The 21,329-nt window shown below is 42.9% G+C and overlaps 1 protein-coding gene across 1 annotated transcript in view; it reads left to right on the top strand.

Moving 5' to 3' along the window:
• The first annotated feature begins 2,511 nt into the window (after positions 1–2,511).
• Positions 2,512–21,329, top strand: part of BMPER (BMP binding endothelial regulator) — a 252,570-nt gene continuing 233,752 nt past the window's right edge. The window contains exons 1-2 of the mRNA XM_010357797.2: positions 2,512–3,395; positions 4,460–4,545. Of these exons, the coding sequence (XP_010356099.1) occupies positions 3,263–3,395; positions 4,460–4,545 (219 nt within the window). The 5' untranslated portion in view covers positions 2,512–3,262. The remainder of the gene's footprint in view (positions 3,396–4,459; positions 4,546–21,329) is intronic.

Raw genomic sequence — 21,329 nt, 5'->3', positions numbered from 1 at the left:
GGTTGATACGATTTCTCTAGAAGCATCTTTCAGACTTGAATCCACGTGACTAAGTTGTACGTTCAGTTGAATTTTTCAGTGAGAATTTAGCACCATAGTTTTGAGAGGAGATGAAGACAGTTGCTCTTACCGCAGGCCTGGCCCCTTTTAATCTGATTGGGTTTCACAGTTTATTTTCCAGAGAAAGAGATGAGACAGAGTTTTGTCTAATTGAGACCGGGACAGGCCCAGAGTTAAATATTGGTCTTTGGGCCCCATCACTTCTTTCCCCTTGAAAGATGTCATAAGCAGACCCAAACACACATTTATTTTCCCCTCATTTTGATTTCAGCCAAGGCCATTTTTGGGATTTGGATGGCACCGCTATTTATTTAGTTTAAACTGTGAAGGCAGATCTATGTGCTTTTCAGTGCAGGCATTCTTTTTTCTTTTTGACCCTGGAATATCTCCGTTTTGTGTAGACAGAGACCAGTTGTCAGCTGATAGACTATCACTTGAAGGGCTGGTGGCAGCAGTAGATGCACTGGAAAACATCTTGATAAGGCCCTGGAGAGAAAGCTGCTCTTTCGGAAACAGGGCCCATTTGCCAAGAAGGCAGCAAGGGAAATCGCTGGTGGCAGAGACTTGTAACAAACAGGAAGAAGAGACAGGTTTGCCAAAGGCTTCTGTGCATTTTTCCCCTTTGCAAACTTTCAGGCAGATGAAAATGTTTTTCAGGTGGTTTTTGGGTTTGCACCTACAGGGAGAGTTCCAGTGCATTCCAAAGCACCATGCTGCACATTATGGAAATGCCACACACAGCTAGATTCTGTCATAGAGAAATTTGTCATGCAAATTCTGAGGATGTTTGGCTGGTACCAGGGAGGGAAGGCATATCAAAGTAACTCAGGCACACTCTTCAAATGTCTTGCAATTTCATAGCATGCATTTATCCAAATTTATGGCTAAGGCAACAAAAGGTCTCCCAGCTTCCTTATTCTTCAGCTTTCCATAATTAAATTATGACAAACAACTTTATCTAAAAGCCTCATCCAGGGACAATCTTTTTAGATAGAGGAGATAGTGGTTTCAACTGATTGTACTTATCTGCAGCAATAAAGGTTTTTATTTATTTGATTTTTAATTTTAATTTTATTTATTTTTTAACGAGTCCCTGGGAAGTAAGGCTGGATTTAGAGGTTTTTCTCTTTTTGCCTATTATCTTTATGATTAGTAAATACATAAACACACTGGTTTCTGAGAAGCTGCCTGGCCATGGCTTTATTTGGGTGGGGGGAGGGAGGGAAGGAATCACACATCACCCTTCTTATCTTTTAATTTAAATTTTACACTAAGAATCTATTTTGAGAGGGAAATGGAGCATGGTAAGCTAACGACAGCTTTCCCTTCTCTTATTTTTCCCACGTCAGAACAACGTGCTAGGATCAGCTCCTCGGTGTGTCGCGATGTTGGCAATGCTGCACCAATTATGTCAAGTCTCCAAATCACTCGAAAAAACGAATAAAATAAACAGTCAACGAGGCAGGGAAGGGTTAAGGTGAAGCTGGATTAAACCTGTCAGCAAACAGACTCATTTATTTTCAAAGCTATAGTTTCCACAATGGAAACAATCCACTTTGCCTGGAGACCCTTAGGTCCGTTCCGCGGGGACCCGGTTTCAACTCTTGGACAGAGGAAGTAGTGGTCCACCGTGAGCTCAAGGACAGCTAACTGATTGTCAGATCCCAACACTTGCCAAGCGTCCCTCATTCCCACCTCGCGCTTTTGTACTTTGGTTACAAAAATTATCTCTGCGATTGCATCCCTTTTGAGTAGAGGGTGCCACTGCGTGGGCAGGAGGCGGCGATTCAGCAGGGGGATCACAGGAGCTGACTCCCCGGCACCCAGTGCTGCAGAGGCGAGAGGGCGCAGCCGGGCTGACGGAGCGACCGAGCTTAACAGCAGAGGCCGCCGCGCGGCGGCCCCAGCCAGAGATTAGCGGCGGGGCGGGGGTCCCTCCCTCTTTTCGGGTGAATGAATGATTAGTCAAACACCACCTCCCCTCCCGGTCCGCCCGAGATTGGAAGGGAGGAGTCTCGGAGCGATTGTTCTTTTCTATAAGGGCGAAAGGCGTTTGCCTCGGTACGTTTTTAAATCGACCTTGTGTGTCGTTTCAACTTCGGTCATCCCTAGTGTCAGGACGCGCAGACAGATAAGCGCAGAACACAGATCTCTAAGGCCACTTGCCCCTCTGTCCACTCAGCCCCCTGAGTTCGCTGTCGCGTCCCCGCCAGAAGGAAGCAAAGCAGGGCGTGAAAAGTTGCGGGGGCCCTATTGCCCCGGGTGTGTCGCTCCCACCCGGGAGCCAGCAGGGTGGTGGGGCGCTCCTGCGTCCCGCTTGCTGCTCCCTCTAAGGATTGAGGCACCCGGGCCTGAGCTCTAGTGCTGCGGCATCCCCCGGGTTCCCCCAGGAAAAGGAGGAGGCGCCGCGCTCGCCGTGCGGTAGAGACGCGCCTTCCCGGCTCTGGTCCGCGCCCCGCGGCCGTGGCTTCCCTGGAGGAGCTGGGGAACTGGACGCTGGGCCGAGAGGGTTCCCGCTGCCGCTATAGCGCAGTCCCTCCTGCGCCTGGGCGCCCCCAGCGGGTTCCGGGAGGCGCCCGGTGAGCCCCTGTCTCTCGCGGCGGAGCGAGCGCACTCCGGGCGGGCCGAGAGCCGGCGGGGCTGGCAGGAGGTGGGGAGTGCGGGAGTGGAGGACGCTGCGGCAGCGACAGCGACAGCCCCCGGAGCAGTAGCTGCAGCCCGGGCGGCGGCTGAGCGGCAGTGCGCAGTCGGCAGCACCGCGGCTCCTCCTCGTCTATCTCCGGCTGCCGCAACACCCCCTCCTCCCGGCCCCCTCTCAGGCGCGGAGGGGCTGACTGCTAAGCCACTGCAAGCAACTCCCTCAAAAAAAAAAAAAAAAAGAAAAAAAAGAAAAAAAGAAAAGAAAAGAAAAGAAAAAAAGAAAAAAGAAAAGAAAAGAAAAAAGAAGAAGAAGAAGAAAAAAAGCCGCATCGGAGGAGCCTGGCCGCAGGACCCCTCCTCCCCCGGCGCCCCCCACCCCTCGCCTCTACCCCCGCCCTCCCTCACACCCCCCCGCCCTCCAGCTCCCGGGCGCCCTCCTCCCTCCTTAGCGGACTGTCTCCCGACACGCCGGCTGAGAGCCCTTTTTGACTGCGAGCTGCGGCAGCTGAGCAGAGGCGGCGGCGCGGGACCTGCAGTCGCCCGGGATTCCCTCCAGGTGACGATGCTCTGGTTCTCCGGCGTCGGGGCTCTGGCTGAGCGTTACGGCCGGCGCTCGCCTGGGATTACCTGCTGCGTCTTGCTGCTGCTCAATTGCTCGGGGGTCCCCATGTCTCTGGCTTCCTCCTTCTTGACAGGTAGGGGAGAGGGCGGGAGGGACCGGCCCTCCGGGACGCCGGTTTGGTACCTGGGAGAGGTGGCGCTGGCTTGCCCCGGGGATGGGAGGGTGGAGAGCGCGCACCTTGGCGCTTGCCCTGAGCTGGTCGATGGGGATGAAGGGAAGCCCCGGGAGGACTGGGAAGGCTGGGAGTAGGTGAAGAGGTTGCGGGCTGAGAGGCTGTTGCCTTCAATGTAGTAATAATAGACATTCTTCTATTTGAATTTGAGAAATTATTTTATTTTTAATGTTTTCCTCAACTTTTATTTTAATCTTTATCTCTCTCTGTAGAACTCAGGAAAAAAATTTGTGCAGTTTTCTGCACATCTTCCTTTCTCATCTTTGGTGTTCCAATACATCCACTGTGCTAGGAGTGCTTTTTAAAGCACTGGCTCTCAAGACCTTGAATTTAAAGAAACTATCATTTAAAAAGGGCACTAATAGCCGGATATAATAATTATATGTTTTCAGGCAGGTGAAGACCTCAGCTGCTATTCTGAAGGACATACTTTACTGACACCTGGTGCAGAAAAGAAAATATCAAGTCAATTTCTAAGAGAAGGGAAAAGAGGATTGCGTTTCAAAAAGTGATTTAAACCTAAGACAATGCGAGACAGATCCATAGAGAGGCCTGTTCCTTGACACAGTTCTGAGTTTTGGTCAATTTAAAATCTGCCCCAATTTGAGTTTTTTTTTCCTTTGTTTCTTTTTTTGCATATAGGGCTGTATGCTTAGTTGAAATGTCTTCATAAAGGAGGAGTGTTATTAAAAATCCAGTGAAATACTTGAAATTGTGCTTAAACCATCTGAGAACAGATAATTTCTCTCTACATCATAGTCTTTTTAAAACCTGTTTAAATAAAATTATTGAAAATGGAGTTTTGGGGGAGGAGTTTTGCTTTGGTGAATTTAGTAATTTTAACTACATTAGGAATTCTGAAGTTTGGGTAGAGGTTTCAAAAAAGATTGGTGTAAAAATTTTAAATGTTGAAATCATGCTACTAATCTGACTTTAAATGAAACTTTTTCCCCCCTGAATTTCAGGTTCTGTTGCAAAATGTGAAAATGAAGGTGAAATCCTCCAGATTCCATTTATCACCGACAACCCTTGCATAATGTGTGTCTGCTTGGTAAGTGTGGAGATCAGGTAATATGAACTCAGTTGCTCTCTCTGATAAGGTGAATCCATTAAATGTGATAATATAACCAGATCTTACAAATTGTCTTTAGTCATTATAAAATTGCACATAACTGTACACACTTTGTGATTTGAATCCAGTTAATTTCTGAGTTTTATGGACTTTGGCAATTTCCATTTCATCTAGCTGGAAATTCTTATCTTTGACATTATCCTTATAGAAGTAAATTTCAGATAGGCTTTGTATGATGTCTCAGTGAAAATTGCAGTTTGTATTGTCTGTTTCCAGTAATGATTACTACAACCAAATCCTTGGTACAACAAAACTTTCTGCGTTGGTTCTGTCATCTAAGCTCAGCGGGAAAATGATGAGATAAGATTTAAGCATGAAGGTCAGGAATAAGGTATGCGACAAAGGGAAAGAGAGGTGACAGTCACAAAAAATGAACATAAGGAAAAGATGTAATTCTGGATTTCTTTCTTGGGTTTCTTTGCCTGTTATACCCTAAACTCTCAAATACTGTCTTTATTTCTTATTTGGAAGCGTGAGTCAGAAAGGACAATTCCTTAATAGAGAATGATACTTGGCCGTCAGCTGCTTAGTTAACAATATCAGTGGTTAGTAGACTCAAAAAATAATTTGTTTCCATTTATTTTAGTTTAGTAGTCAATGATAAGTCTAATAAGTAACCACTTGGGGGAGATTAGGTAATATGAATAAGAATTTCTGAGATGAAATATAGACCTGCAACATAAACATTTTTGCTTAGGAGTGTTTTACATGCCAATCACTTTTGGCAAAATTTGGTTAGAAACTACACATTATACAACCCTGTTGGAGATACATTAAGGCAATCAAATGCGAAGCCCCAAAATGATAGAGGACTACTTGTTACTAGATCAGCGTGCTGTGTGGAACTGGAGAAGGAATTCATTTTGGTTTAGGCAAAAGCCAAGCCATCTGAGGTTATACTACCTAAACTTTTTCATGACAAGAGTTGAGGTCAAAGTTTTGAATGATAAATGGGTGAAGGTAAATGGCTGTATCAAATGATTATCAGGTTTGGAAGACTAAGGAAATCAGCAGAAACAAGTAAAAATTCACTGTGTTTGCTGACACAATAAATATTGCTGTCTAATAAAAAACACAGCTGAGAGAGGGTGTATTATGATTGTGTATTTATGGGTTGCCGTGTTCATTGATGATCTTTTACTAAATAATTTGTTGAAAAGAAGCTTTGAGTTTAAATTTTGACTCAGTTGTAGATTTACAAATGCAGTGTGTAGGTATGTGTGTTTAATCTTCCTTTTTAAATTTTTCTTATCTTAAAATTTTTGTATGATGTGAGCGAACTATTTTATCTTAATCTATTAAGATTTCAGAGGAAATTACCCTGACCAAGTAATATTTAAATGTACTGAGAGCTTCGCATATAAAATACTGTTTTTCTCTTCAGCAATATTACTACTTATAAAGTTTACGTATGTAGTCTGAGTTTTGTAAACTGTTCCCAAATAACATTATGAGAAATTCTCGCCACAGCATTCCCCCCTTTTCAGTACTCCTACCCCTGCTAAAAATAGTGCCTTTCTCTGAAAGTGGAGACTTAGTGATAAGAAGACAGATGTTAGAGTCCTGCAGTTTTGAAGGTAAACAGTAAATCTGAAAAGATGCATCAGTTGAAATTCAAGTGGGAATGATATTTATTCCAGAAAAGTATCAATTAAATTCAGAAGGGCAGTAGCTTCATTCATGTCTTTAACATTTAAGTCACAGTTGTAGGTATCTGCCTTGGGTGAGCGCTGTCAGAAATCCTTTCTAAATATGTAATATTAGGACTTTGGCTATCAGCTTCACCCGTTACAGAGCTCTTTCATTGGCTGAAAGGCTCAGTGATATGTTATCACGACCTTTGCAGGGGTTTAGAATTATGGGGTCCAAGTTGTCACAGTCATTGCTGCTTCCCAAACATTTGTAATGACTTGGTAAAATTGAGTAATAATAGATGGATGACCACTTCTCTCTTTGTATAACACTCTTGTACATTTCCACGAACCCACTGCAGTTCATGGATTTCAAAGTACTCCAGACAGCCAGGAAGCTACTTGGTCTTTTTGTACCTACGCTGGAAGGTAGACCTATTTAGCAAATTGATAATGTTAGCAATGGTAAACATTTATGTTTACTATTTTTATTTTATTTTATTTTTACTTGTAGGGCCTCATCTAAGCCTGCATTATTTCATTTAATCTTCACAAAAATCCACTGAGGGCTTTTACCTTTATTTTACAGATGAGAAAACTGAGGTGTAGCAGGCTAAGTAACTTGTGAAGGTTGCATCTGAGTAAATAGTGGAGCTCAAACTATCTCAGTTTTGTCTGCCTCTAGAGCACATGCCTATAACCATAAGAAACAGCCTATCTGTTGAGTTAAAGACGTGGGAAAGTAAGGAGAAAATAGAAAGAACGTCCAAATTATTTTACCTTTTGGCGTTCCTTGGGCTATTTTGTTTTTTCTTTTGAGTCTTTCAAGAGTTCGGTTAGTTGACATTTGTTAATCGCATTATATGAAAGGAAAATCTCGTTATGATTTCAGTTGACCTGCAGGGAGCGTTAGTGGTGAGCTGGTTTTATGTATGTACATTAAGAGGGTATGTAATAGTCTCAACTGTACTTTGGATAAAGAAAATAGTCATATTTAGTTTGTGTTGGTCCAGCCTTTTGGCAGAAAGGTACCTAAGGCTGAGCATAAGCTCATATCTTATTTCATAACATGTACTAAAAAAAAAAAAAAAAAAAAAAAAGAAAGAAAGAAAGAAAAAGCTAACGTCAATGTATGCTTAAAAAAGATGTAAAATGTTACAGTTGGGAGGAAATAGGTGGCACAAAGTCCTGTATATAATTACAGAGTAAAAGCTTAAAAAAACCCACAAAAATCAACTTGGCCTGATTTAAACTTTTAAGCTGTGAAATGTTTCAAAGGTTGGAGTGAGCTCATTTCTGTGGAGTTTTTGAGGATGACAGTGGGCACAGTGGCCACCGTAAGCAGAGCTGAATAATTTTATTCTCATTTATCATCCTCTGCATAGACCCGAGCATCTTGCCAGAACCAGTCCCAGTCCAAGAATAACTGGTTTGTTAGCTGGTGATGGAATCTCGTTTTAAAGTGTGTGGCCCAAAAAGCTTCAGTTCATCTGTTTAAGGGGGTAGGTGAGAAGTTGGATCATGGTCCTAAAATCTAGGGAACTGGGTAAGCAGTTTAGATTAAACTGCATGTGCTTTATTGTTTAGTCAGAAAGCAAAGCATAACTTTACAAAATGGTCTTTTATGGGGCCGAGGAAGGGAGGCCAACACTTATTACTGTTTTTGTATGATATTTTCCCCGCTTTCTTGCTAGAATTATTTTTCCCATAATGTCTAGGAAAACACGTTGGTGCCTGCCCTGGAGTACAGCTGAGAGGGGAGCCAGCCACACCCAGATAAATGAAACTGAAGCCATTCTCTGATCTTTGTGACGTCCCCAGGTCCACCAAGCACACATGAGAAGTGGTGCTTGATCTTCTCAGCCTTTTCCACCTAACTGTAGAATAGGAGGACATGGCGGGAGCCAGTGAGTTGGGCCCAGTACTAGAAACCTGAGAAAACTTTGGAGGCTGGGACTCAGAAAACCCGAAGTCAGAGCTTAGTTTGGCATACATTTTGTTCAGCAAAAAACATTATTCTGAGGTTGAAATTTCCTCTTTTAAATCCAGAGGTGCAATGTAGAAACGGACCCTTTGCTCATAAAAAGCAACGTGAAATTCAATGTTACAAGAATCAGGGCCCCACCTGTCTTGGAGCCAACCAAATAGTGAAGACAGAGAGACCTTGTCTGCTGTCTTCTACTTTTTTAATCACAAAAATCTAATATCGCTCAACAAGGAGCTCCCAGCATGTTAGATTCTCTCGGGTGCCTTATCTCCATAAAATCCTCATGTTCTTCATTGTTCAGATTAGCTGGCTGAAGAATAGATATCTATTATCTAAACAAGTGTTAAGCACATGTTTGAGGATGAGGGAGATAACATTGCATGAGAATTCAATTCATGTGTGTGTGCATGTATGAAACAGAGAGAGAGAAGCCATAAAGTAGACCAGATGTGTTCAGAGAGGTGCTGCACTCAGTATATGCACAAATACATAGATTGCCATACTTTTTCCAAGTTGTTTCAGGTCATTTCTAGACTTTGGATGCTCACTAAGGAAGCAATCAGATTTATTTATTTTTACTCTGTTTAGAAGGTGATGTGACCAATTACCTTTCAACAGAACAATTTTTGGGAAAGGTAACAGTTAATGTATAGGATTGTGTTGGCAAATTCACAAAGACTAGTTCTGAGAGTCATTCTTGTTCATGCTTTATTCAGGCTCAAAGAAGTAGAGCAAATCTCGTGAGATAACACAGTTACTAAGAGACAGAACTGAGATGTGAAGTCAGTTCCTTATTTGCTAAACTAGGGTTTCCTTCTGCTGGAAAAGTTTACTACTTAAAAACTTCTACAGATACCTTCAAGAGCTTCAGAGAGTCTTTTCAACCAGCACAGAGCTAATGTAGGCTCTCTATGGAGGCAGTTATAGTGGTTTTGATCTTGCAACCCAAACCATCTAGAATTTGGAGAGCCCTTCCAAGGAAGACATGGGTTTTGGCTGGCATCATAACATTTTGGCAAAGAACTTTGGCCCAGACATCAGAGAGTCTTGGGTTCAAATCAAACCGGTGGTGAAGTTGAGACAACTACCTCACCTTTCCAAACCTCAGTTTCTTCATCTGGAGAGTGGGATGGATGTCAACATCTAGTTCACAGAGTTGCTGTGTGAATTAAGTGAGATGTAGCACATAAAGTTTGGTCTGGGGCTTGGCATAGAGTAAACCCTCTGGAGTGATTTTTTATTGCTGTTATTGATGATGGCATTATTTTTAAAAATTCTTATTTCCTCACATGGAATAGGATGCAAAGTTTCAAAAGAAAATCATAGAAGGGACGACGGACAAGATGTAGGGATAATGATGGCAAACCCACCCATTGTTATGCATGAACAAGATTTGTCAGAAATGTTTAGTGAGTTTTTCTGTCCCTCCAGGCTTCGACTGGGCTGATCTAGGCTGCTTCCTTATTGGCCCAGTGATCTTTGGGCCCTGGTGTAAGTTTTCCCCTCGCTTTCTGTTAAACACACACACACATACAAAAAGAAAAAAGAAAAAAAGAAAAAAAAAGCTTTCCGTGGAAGAGGGGCCTGCTTTCTTGCAGAATATTTACATCTCTATGCCTGTGGGGTCACCTTCACTTATACTTTTATTGGCAGAGGGATTGGGTTGGGACTTGGGAGCGCTGTAATTCTGGAAAAACTGCCTAGTGGCCTGGCATCATGGGGATTTTCCTGGCCCGCCTTGTGGAAGTCTCTCGACCCCTTTCCAGACCTGAGTATGTCTTTGTTGCCTGCTTACTCACTGCTCCCCTTCCCCATCCCATTTCAAACACTGTTTATTTTGTTTTGAGGCATTGGACTTGACTGTGGGTATCAACAGTAAATTGTGTTTTAAGTGTAGGAAATAATGTTGAGGAAAGAGAGCCCTTCCCCAGATTAGAATGCAAATAGGGGGAGGGCAGTAGAATAGGAGATAATGGGAAAAGTCAGGCAAGGCAAAATGATGGAAAAATAAAACTAGTTAATATGAATTTGTTGAGTAAATAAAGGATATCAGTTTTTCACACCCCCTTCTATGGCCCTTCTGTATAAATGATGATATATTGAGTCCTTTGTGCTATAAAAGAATATGAGTAACAAACACCACCTTTCATGGCACTGGGAGGTCAAGTGTGCTTGTTGAACTTAGTTAAGATCAGCAAATAAGCTGGGTGTATATTTTAAGACCTGTTGATTCCCAGTTCTAATTTTATAAAACACCACTCAGGGCACTAGGGATCGCAGGTTATAAATTCAATAATATTATTCTTTCTTCCTTTTTTCCACACTTCATCCCCTCTTCCATTTTATTTTATTATTTTTAGTCCTTTCTGTGTTTGAAGCATTGTGCTGGCTGGGGACTTTTGAGGAGACAAAGACCAACAGGACAGATTCTTGCCCACAGCCTAATGGGGGAGACGAACACATGCATAAATAAGAAACTTTATAGGAGTGACAGAAAAGCACTGTAATAGACTCAAACCCATGTACTAAGGAGGCTGCCAATGATTTCTGGCTAGGATATCTGTGACCATGATGTTGGGGGAGAGATGATCCAGGCAAAGCCTTGTTGGAGGAAAGACAAAGAGAGTGTGCTTGGGACTGTGGAAATGGCAGAGTCTACTGTGCCCAAAGCTATGATGGAGCCGGAGTTAGAAAGCTCCATGAGAACCAGCATGGGGAGCACCTTGAATGTAACAATAAGGATATCAGTGTGAAGGGGCTGGAATTTGAACAACAGACTGCAGGGATATTGTGTGGTCAGATGAGCTCAAGCAGCCTGGCCAGTGGGAATGGAAAGAAGGTGTTGGGATAAACAAATGTTGCTCATTCTTTTGAATCTTTGACTACATTCCAGTTCTAGAGTATTTACATGAATGCCAAAGGTATTGAAAAAAAAAATTTCGATAGAAAGACTCCAAACCATGCCCAGCAAGACACAGTTGGTAAAATTCAGCAGCAATTACAGTGGAGTGATTGGTAGCACAGCCACTTTGCTTGTCACTTGGTGCCTCTAGAGTAGGGTGCTGTTACTTGAATAGAGTAGTTAGTTCTCTTCCCAGAACTCACTCTCAAAATTCTATTTGGGGCACCAGCTCTCTCCTCTTACAGTGACACCCTGCCTTACACTGTTGGATGATTCATTTGGTAAATTATTCAGTCTGGTAGGTATGTTCATGATAGTATGTATGCTCACTTTTAGCATAATTTTTTTTTGTTGTTCTTTTTTTTGAGACAGAGTCTCGCTCAGTCTCCTAGGCTGGAGTGCAGTGGCGCGATGTTGGCTCACTGTAAGCTCCGCCTCCTGAGTTCATGCCATTATCCTGCCTCAACCTCCCAGTAGCTGGGACTACAGGCGCCCGCCACCACACCCGGCTAATTTTTTTGTATTTTTCGTAGAGACGGGATTTCACCGTGTTAGCCAGGATGGTCTTGATCTCCTGACCCTGTGATCTGCCCGCCTCGATCTCCCAAAGTGCTGGGATTATAGGCATGAGCCACCGCACCCGGCCTTTAGCACAATTTTTATACATTAATCAGGATTGGGTGGCTCACCTTTAAAAAGTGCACCAATGTGCCATGACATTGAGAACCACTAGTCTTGCAGAGGTGTTTTGGAGCCCACATTTATAGTACTTGGCAAGAAAATAGATGGCAGAGGTGAAAGATGGGAAAAATTGAAGGGAGTTTTGAGAAATCTAGCCAATGTCATAGGCACTGTAGGAAGAGAAGGGGTCCTGTGGGTGGGTGGGTAGTAATCAGTTTAAATGTAATGTGTTGGGCTTCATAGACCTTCAAGATAGAAAAGCCATGTAGGCTCTTAAAAGATCGTGAGTTCAGTATAGAGAAATCAGGACTAGAAGTTAACAATTTGTTACCTGTCTGCATAGAAATAAACTTCAAAACTTTGGGAATAAATTATTTGCCTTGAGGAGGGGTCTAAATTGAGATTTTAAAAAATTGGGCCTACAATATTAACTATAAGAAGGGTTATGTCTAACAGAAGGATAGAAAAGGAGAAACCTATAAAAGAGATGGAAAACTTATAGTTATAGAGGCAAGAGGAAGGCACAGGCCAAGGCAGAAGACGTTTGAAGAAGACAAAGACTATTGGCATTAAACATTGCAAAGAACTGGAAGATTCTAGGCGAATATCAAAGAAGGAACTTTCTCATCTTCTTGGACTATTTGAAACAATGAACAATGGTCCCTTCCCCCCAGACCCTGCATATTTGTACATGGGATTGAATTGATCATAGATGAGATTCAGTGCAACCCCAGTTGGCAGGAATCCAAAACTAAGATTGCTATAGGGATTTTGAAAATTTAATGCAAAAATCACAAATTTGCCAAACTTTGACTTTAAAAGATCTTAACAAAAGTGAATAAATACCACATGAAATTTTAAAAGGTACCCAAACAAAACTAATTTCACGGATAACAGTAATACACTTTTTGCAAACGTCATTGGAATGTTTCTATAGTTAAATGTAAAATGGACCAGGCCACATTGAGGGATTTTTTTATTAGGAATAAAAGCAACAATGTAAAAGAGTCTGACTAATATCAAAACTTACTATTATAAACTTTTAAGTTTGCTCTATTAAACTGTTAATGATGCTTTAAAAATATTATGATATAATTTAATGTCTTAAATTCTAGGTCTTCAGGTAAGATATTTTCTTTTCTCATGAAATGTTTAAAGTCCATTTTGTCAGTGAAGTACAGCTGTGGTGTGGGGGCCGTTGTGTCTCAATGTAGTGGGTTTGAGTCTCACCTGGGTTGCCTGGTAGCTGTGCGCCACTGAGCAGACACCTTACCCTCTCTGAGCCTTCATTGTGAAGTCTGGGGCAAGTCCCAGTGGTATGTGCCCTTCAGCAGACTTAAGTGGTTGGCTGTGGGCATTAACTGGGGTGACGGGAATGGGTTAAAGGCCAAGATGCGTGTGAAAGCTGTTTGTAAACAGTGTAAATGAAACTGTTATTAAGGGCCAGAACTTGAATAGAAGAAAGTGAAGTGTATGCCATAAACCACTTTTCAGCACCTAATTCAGTGAATATACTCTTTGGGAATGATAGCTTAGTGGTTCTCATTTCTACCCTTTAATAGTTGTATGGCTTTACGTAAATTGCCTAACATTTCTATATCTCAACCTCTCTATCTTCATCATGAGGCTCTTGTCAGAATTGTAAGTTACAACACGAAAAATTCTCAAAACATGGTCTGGGCCATGGTCAACACTTTAGAAATGATAGCTGCTTCCACCATTGAAGTATCATGGAATGACTGCCTTTGCCATACTTTAAATTAAATGGACTGTATTTATGGCAATTTATTGTCAACACCTATGAAATGTGTTTATTCTGAATTTTTCTCAGGGTACACAATGGAAGGTCAGAAGAGGCTACTGCTGCTTTTCTGTTAAAGATGGAAAACCCTGTCAGTGTTTGGGGCTTAGGAAGATGGGTTGCTCCTCTATTTTTTCTTTTCAAAGCTTCACCTGCTTAACTCGTGCCAATTTACAAACAACGAATCACCGTGTTGTCTTCTCAGTGAGTCCCAGTTGTCCTCTGTAGTCCTTGCCATTAAATCAGGAAGTGGCAGGTAGGAGGCAAAATTGTTGACTAGTGACCAGCGGGCCTGCTGAGCCTGAAGCTTCTCAGTCCTCTCCGTTTTTAAAGAGTGTGATGTGGCCAGCTTCCTGCTTTCCAGCCAACCACAGGCACTAGTGCATACCTGTGGGATCGGGGCTCCTTCTAGAAAAGGCAAGCCCAGATGAACTGGTGTGACTGGATTTGGACATGTGGGCCCTGCACTTTCATACAGCCTTCTGTGCTTGGGACTGGAAGTCCTGTCAACTCTAAGAGCCTGCTGCTTCTTCTCGGTAATAGCATGTTCTGCCTTGTAGTGCAGTGAGTTGGGCGAATTCACTTCTTAAGGGATGGTGTCTTAAAGTGTAAGAACCTCGTCACGGTCATCTCCGTCAGCTCCATAGCTTCAGCAAGAGGTCCACAACCTTGGGACTTGAGTGGGAGTTTGACTGGAGTTTCCTGTTTATAGTTGGGGTTGTTAACACTTGGAATAGCTGCCCCCAGAATGGAACTCCAAGTTCCAAAACATTATTCTCCTAGAAAGTTTATCACAGAAGGCCAACCTCCTCTATAAAAGACATCCTAAATAATCATTACATAAACACTGTTTTGTGAAGGGAATGTAATCGCATTTGAAAATATAAGATCATATTGATATTTACATCTGCTTTTATTTGTGATAAAAGGAACATTCCCTTTTATAGAAATAGATCGTTGTTAAAAGCAGAAATGTCCCTGACAAGGCAGGAGGTATATAGACAAGGGAGGTTCTGGGACGATCTGGCTTCCACTTTCAAAAAGTCACAATGAAAAATGTCTCCTGATCCCTGGAGCTGGCATTCTCCAGTCATTTCCAGCCCCTTTCAGTGAGGCTAACTCTGAAATCTTGACACAAGCCTTCATGTTTATATTAGGTTTTGGATGTTAGCTCCCTTGGCTTCTGGGAGCTGACTCTGTTGAAAATTATGTTTTTCTTTTGAGGACAAAGGCCTTATTGTATGTACACGTCGTGTAGTGTAATGAGCTTTCTTTCTTTCTTTTTTTTTAATGTTAGGTAATGGGTGGTACTAACCTACGTCTGCCAAATGAGCAGTTCAAAGATCTGTAAACTGACAGGCAATTTTAAGGTTTCACGCAGGTAACTCAGCAAGAGAAAATGAGAGGGCGGGATGGGTGGCATCTTCACTGACCACAGCATGTCCCCCAAATGCCCTGCTTCAAGGGAATAGACGTAACAGGACTCTGAGCGAGGATCTGCAGATAAGTGATGGTACCCAGAGTCACTTCAAAGAGAAGGATGGAATACAAATAATGAAGATAATGATCATCTCGTTTTAACTTATAAAAACACGTCTTTCCAAAACAACTCTTGTATTCTTGGTCACATATATAGTATTTGACCAGTTTTTCATGGTTGCTAATGCTGTCGGCGTAGGCCAAGCACTTTAGTTTTAGATGCTGTGTGATCAGCTGGCCACTCTGGTGGCACTGCTGGCCTCTTTGACTGTGGGTGGTTATTTCCTTCCTGAAATAACCTCAGGAAGGTTATTTCTAGTAGGGACAGCTTGGCCCATGGAAAGGAGGTATGAAAACCTGAAGCTGCTCTTCAATTTCTTTGGGCCTCTGTAAGAGACATTTTTAGCATCTTTTATTTATTTATTTATTTATTTATTTATTTATTTATTTATTTATTTATTTATTTTTGTAGAGACAGGGTCTCACTATCACCAGGGCTGGTCTCAAACTCCTGGCCTCAAGCGATCCTCCTGCCTTGGCCTCCCAAAGTGCTGGGATTACATGAGTGAGCCACCACACCTGGCTAGCATCTTGATCTTAATTTCTTCCCCCTTTCTCCTTTTAAAAACCTATTTTCTGAGGTTCCTCTTTGAGGCATGTCTATGGACTGCAGCAATAACATTAATGAATGACATTTTCATTCTTCGCCATGTTGATTGCTTCAGGTCTTATTAAAAGATACGGGGGGATTCATTTTCCATTATTTTCTAATTGAACAGAGCCATTTGTGCCAAGATACTAAAATTGCTCCCACTTTTCTCAGAGGGCAGAAGCTGCTCTGCATCAGTGGCCTGTGGGGTTTGCAGCTTCTGCCTCCAGTAAAGCCTGCCTCATTCTGTTCCTTTACCGCCCAGAAATTCATGAATTCCAGAGACACCCACAGCCTGCTGTGTCTCTCCAGCTTTGTGGATTTATGGTGTAAAAGCAGTAGCATCGAGACATTCACATAGCCGTGTTTTTTTGGTCTCGGGAGAACACTATTTTCCTGAATGAGAGAACATGAAAGATGAAGCAGATATTCTCCCACTTGGGAGCCACTATGCCAAAACAGTTAAGGTCTTGCCATGGGCTTGTGTTTATGCCCCTTGAGGGGAATGGGGCCCATTAGGCTTGAGTTGTGGTAATTTCCTGTTTTCAAGCACATGTGAAACAATGATTCTGATGCCCAGTGGGACCTACCAGAGGTCAGCTAGCTGCAGCTCCATTAGCACATAGATGAGTACCAGGATGAAATTCCTTGTCTCTTAGAGGTGACTCAAATCAGAAGTTGTGGAAGAGCTGGCTGTCAGTGAAGGGGGCAGGAATCTACCCTTTTTGTGCATCTCATTAGTCTGGGGTGGCTTCTGTTGGAGGAACCAGCCCTTTTCTCTCCCTGCTGGGATGTGCTGGAAATGCATGTACCAGATGGTGTTGCTTCCTTTTCATCCATGGGTGCATGTGTGTGTAGGGGAATTGTTAAAAACTGTGAATTTTTTTTCTGTTTCATGTAAACCATATACTGACCAAGGGCAAAAAAAAAATTTTCTTAAATTACTTTGCATGCTAAAGGGTCATGTTATAGAAATCTGGAGTCCCCAGATTTTGGAGTTATGAAATTTTTGATAGTTGTCTGATGTTGACCTGTAGGAGCAGCAGTTTTATGTGGTTCAACCTAATGTATGCTTTGAGGACATTCAGACTTTTGCAAGAGAGATATTTATCCTCCAGGTTATTGCAAGGGATACATTATCCTCCAGGTTATTGCCATGTACCTGAATGAGGGGATATTTAAATTCAGTGAATTTGCACTGGGTTCATAAACTAAAGCCAAAATGTAGCAGCATAGTAAAACGCCTCTCAATCTGTGAACCTCCAACTCTGAATTAATGGGGTCTTCTGTATATCCTCAAGACCCCTCTGAGGGTGTTGGGACAGTGGGGGAGGGAGGGGAGAAGCAGCGCCCAGCTTAGGTGGGGAGCACATGGTAGGGGCTCCGCAGGAAATGTGGGAATGGCATTGCAGGACTGGAGTAGGCAAATGATTGATTGATGGTCATTAAACTCAGCACACATTTATTGAGCAGTTATGTTAATAATATCCTGAGGCACTGCAAGACAGGAGCAACGCTTCTTACATGAACAGAAGGGGATTAAATTATGGTTGAGATAGTTTTGAAGTTAGATGTCTTTTATTGCTTTAAAGTTCTTTGAAAATTGATTAACTTATGCAAGCCAGAGATATTAACTCTTGTTTGAAATATTCGATTAGTCAGAGCAACCTGTTAGTCCTTGACTGTGCTAGATTTTATAGGGTTATGTATCTGTGTTCACACACACACAAACACACACACGCATATATCTATATATATATATAGATAGATAGATATCTATCTATATATATGCGTGTGTGTGTGTGAATTAATGTGTGATGAAACTGATACTTGTATATATGTGCTGGGGGCCCATAGAATGGAGCCTGAACACTAGTGACAAGGGGCATGCAATTCTGTTGCCCGATGTGTTCCCTTCCCTGGGCCTCTGCCCCTTCCTCCCTCACACACTTCAATTTGGCTACTTGTCTTCTCTTACACAGTTGTAGGTTGTTAACAGGTCAGTGGTTAGAATTTTGCCTTCAGTTTCTTCTATTCTCCTACCAGGGGCCCAGCAGTGGTAGCTCTCAGATTTTAATGTGTGTAAGAACCACCAGGGAATTTGCTAAAAAAATGCAGATTTCCTGTGTCCTGGTCCAGAGATCCTGATGAAGTAGGTCTGGCTGGCTCCTGTGCAGACCAGGGAAGCTCCATTTTTTTGTTTGTTTGAGATGGAGTCTTGCTCTATGACCCAGGCTAAAGTGCAGTGGTGTGGTCTCAGCTCACTGCAACCTCCATCTCCCGGGTTCAATGATACTCCTGCCTCAGCCTCCTGAGAAGCTGGGATTACAGATGCGTGCTACCATGCCCGGCTAATTTTTGTATTTTTGGTAGAGACGGGGTTTCACCATATTGCTCAGGCTGGTCTCGAACTCCAGACCTTGTGATCTGTCCGCCTCAGCCTCCCAAAGTGCTGGGATTACAGGCGTGAGCCACTGCGCCTGGCCAGAAAGCTCCATTTTTAATAAACCCTTCCCGTGACTTTTATGCAGGGGCCAATTTTTGAAGCACTCTTTCCACCTGACATGTAATGGAAAGAGAAGGGTATATGAATATAAACATAAACATATATGTTTATATTTAAATCTTGGTTAGGTACAGTTGAAATTCTGTTATTGGTATAAAACTTGATAATAGATCAACTATTGTTTACATAATGTTGCTTTCATGGAACTTTTGCACAATTTTCTTGCACATTAGCCGTCTTTATTGAAGTGTTCTTTTCCTATTCATGTCATCTTTATCAAACCTCCTTTAGTCACCCAATCGGAATGAACTCACTTTTCCTTGAAGACTTTATATTGGTCACTTTTTATTATAACCCTTACTCCTCTCTCCTCTACATTTTTATTAATTAGTTACATGACTTTCTCTTCTACTGGACTTGAATCTTCTTCAGGGTAGGAATAGCATCTAATTCTTCTCATGATCAAAACATCTAGAACAGCGCCTTGCAGACTTTAAGTCTTAATAGATATTTTGCGAACGAACAGTATTCATAAGCTGGGGACAGTCCAAAGTTCATTTTCCTCAAAGACACCCTGTGAGGTAGGGCCGGCATTCTTAAGAAACCAGTTTCATAGTTGAGCTCATTAAGGCTCAGAAAAGGAAAAGCAAGGCGAAAGTCTCACCACAATCAGCGAGAGTTGCAACTGCAATTCAAGTACCAGATTCCTGTCCCATCCGGGGCACACTCCACAGAGCTCTCTTTCAGAGAATGTCACCTAACCACAAGGGTTGAGAGAATATCCCCCGGGGTCAGTGAGAGAGACCCAGCAAATAGCTTCCCTGGGGATTATGTTTTAACAGTCCTCGCAGTCCAGTTAGGTAAGGTCCTGCCTGGCGCCTTTGGGTGGGAGAGGCTGACCCGCTGGGCTGCTGCCAGTCTCTTCATGGGATAGATTCCCACAGGGATGCACTCTGTTTCCTGTGGTCTTTCTGGGATGGGTAGCAGCTGCAGGACGAAGCTGACATGACGTTATGTTTGTTGCTTCTTCCGCATGAGCCAACTAGATGGAGCAATCTAACACAAAACCCAGGGTTTTATGACTGACCTAGTGGGATCCAGCCGCATCTGGAGGAACCAGCCGCAAACAACGCAGAGTTGAGGGCCAGGTGAAGAGGGATCCAGCTCCCCACTTCACCCCAAACCCTTTGACTCCTCAGAACCTCTGCAAGAAGCTGTTTCCTTTGGCTGGCAACTTAGAGCCAGCATGTTTCTTCCTTGCGCAGAATAAAGCCGTTCTGGGAAATCTTAGTTTTCTTCTCTCCCTTTTGCTGACCTGTTTCTGCCCACACCTTTCTCTCCCTGCTGAGGGAGAATGTAAAGTCAGGTTGACCAGGCTCTGATTCCCATCACCTTCACAGAATTCTGGTCATGTTGCTGGACAATTTCCCATACTTTAAACGGGAATCCTTTAAACTTTTTTTTTTTTTTTTTTAAATTAGCCTGGCATTCCATTGTTGCAGGGATTCATCTCCATCCTTATTATTTTTTACCATGTTATTTTCTTTCTTTGTCATTAGCGCAGAAATTCCATGATGTAACCATTCCCCAAGTTTTGTGTCTAGTTTTTCTCAGTCTCAGCTTTTAATTCTCGAGTTCAGCCCGATACTGAAATGTACAAAAGGCATTACAGTGGGCTGGCTGTTCCTCCTCCCCGCAGCGGGGCTGAGACATTTGTAGGGATGAGCTTGTCCAACTCACCTTATTTTGTTGTTGTTCTGTTTTGTTTTGTGTTAGACTTTTAGAATCCTGAAGTCGTGGTTTTTAGTTTCCGTCTCTAGTGATAAGCAGAAAAGAGGGATGAGGAAGGGGCTTTACTGGCCCAACCAGAAACAGAAACTAAGAACTCAGGACTGTATTCTCTCCCTTGGACACCTCTCAGTGTGCCACGTGGAACTGCTGTCTAGGCAAAACTGGATGATCTGGTGGACAGCTGGTGGAGACCCACCTGTGATCTTGATCAAAGGCTCAAAAGAAGGATTGCTGGGGTGAGCTAACGGGCCAGCTTGGAGCAGTGTCAAGTGTTCAGGTGGGGGTTAGTAAATATTGTTTTTACTAATGATGATGTGCTGATATAATTTAGCCTGGTGAAGATGATGCCCAGGGGAAACTTTAACGGCCTTCTAATATGTGGGAAGGAAATATTATGTTGAAAGTACAGAGAGGAGTACTAATCCCAAAATTGCAACACATTGCTAGCTTGTTTCTCCACTGACCTCTGTCTCATACTCGCTTCCAGAGTGAGTCCCAAGATGGTTGTGGGGTCTTGGCTTCTCTACTTCTTGGCCAGTGCCTGCCTGTATGTGTAGACTCTTCCCTAGATCCTTGGATCCTAGTTACCCTGCTGTAGATGAGTATCATGGTCCTAGCATTGAGCCACATTTTTTGGCATGAGACATTAAAAGAGGCCTCTGACTGTGGACTCTGTTCACTCCCAGGCTTTGGCTTTAGGACTCTGTATAACAGAGAAGAAAAACTTAAATTGAGATATTTTTCCTTTCCCTTTCTTTCTATTACTCCCAAGTGTTTAATGTCCCCACCCCCCTCCCCCCACCTGCCACACACACCCACCTGTAATACTCACCCAGCCTTTGGTCACTAAGCTCTAGTGGGTTTGTGCCCTCTTGGGTGGGAACATTGGTCCTAGACCTTTTCCCTGGGATTCTTAGCTCTTTTAGCCAACCAGAGTTTTCCTAAACTTATATCAAATCAGTTTTCCTCTGAGACGCAGGTTGGCAGGTATGATAATTAGCAGTAGTGGGAGTAAGGAGTGGGCAGCAGTGGTCTAGGCAGCCTCTCTTGTGAGCCTCAAATAGTGGGTAGCAACCCTCCCATCCTGGGGTATCTTGGTTGCTAAAACACCTGGCACAGTGGCAGGTACTGATACAAGGTGACCTCTGGTGGTCACTGAATTAATGTAATGATCACAGCCAGTTGTCCATGCACATATTTATGTGTCTTTGTGGGTAAGGACTCATACATATGGCACTCTCTCAGCGTTTGTGTGATGGACTTATAAGAATTCTGT

Source organism: Rhinopithecus roxellana, chromosome 6 (assembly GCF_007565055.1).
Source record: "Rhinopithecus roxellana isolate Shanxi Qingling chromosome 6, ASM756505v1, whole genome shotgun sequence".
In the NCBI taxonomy this organism is placed as follows: domain Eukaryota; kingdom Metazoa; phylum Chordata; class Mammalia; order Primates; family Cercopithecidae; genus Rhinopithecus; species Rhinopithecus roxellana.
The sequence above is the reverse complement of the archived record's forward strand: the minus strand, read 5'-3'. Positions and strand labels throughout refer to the sequence as shown.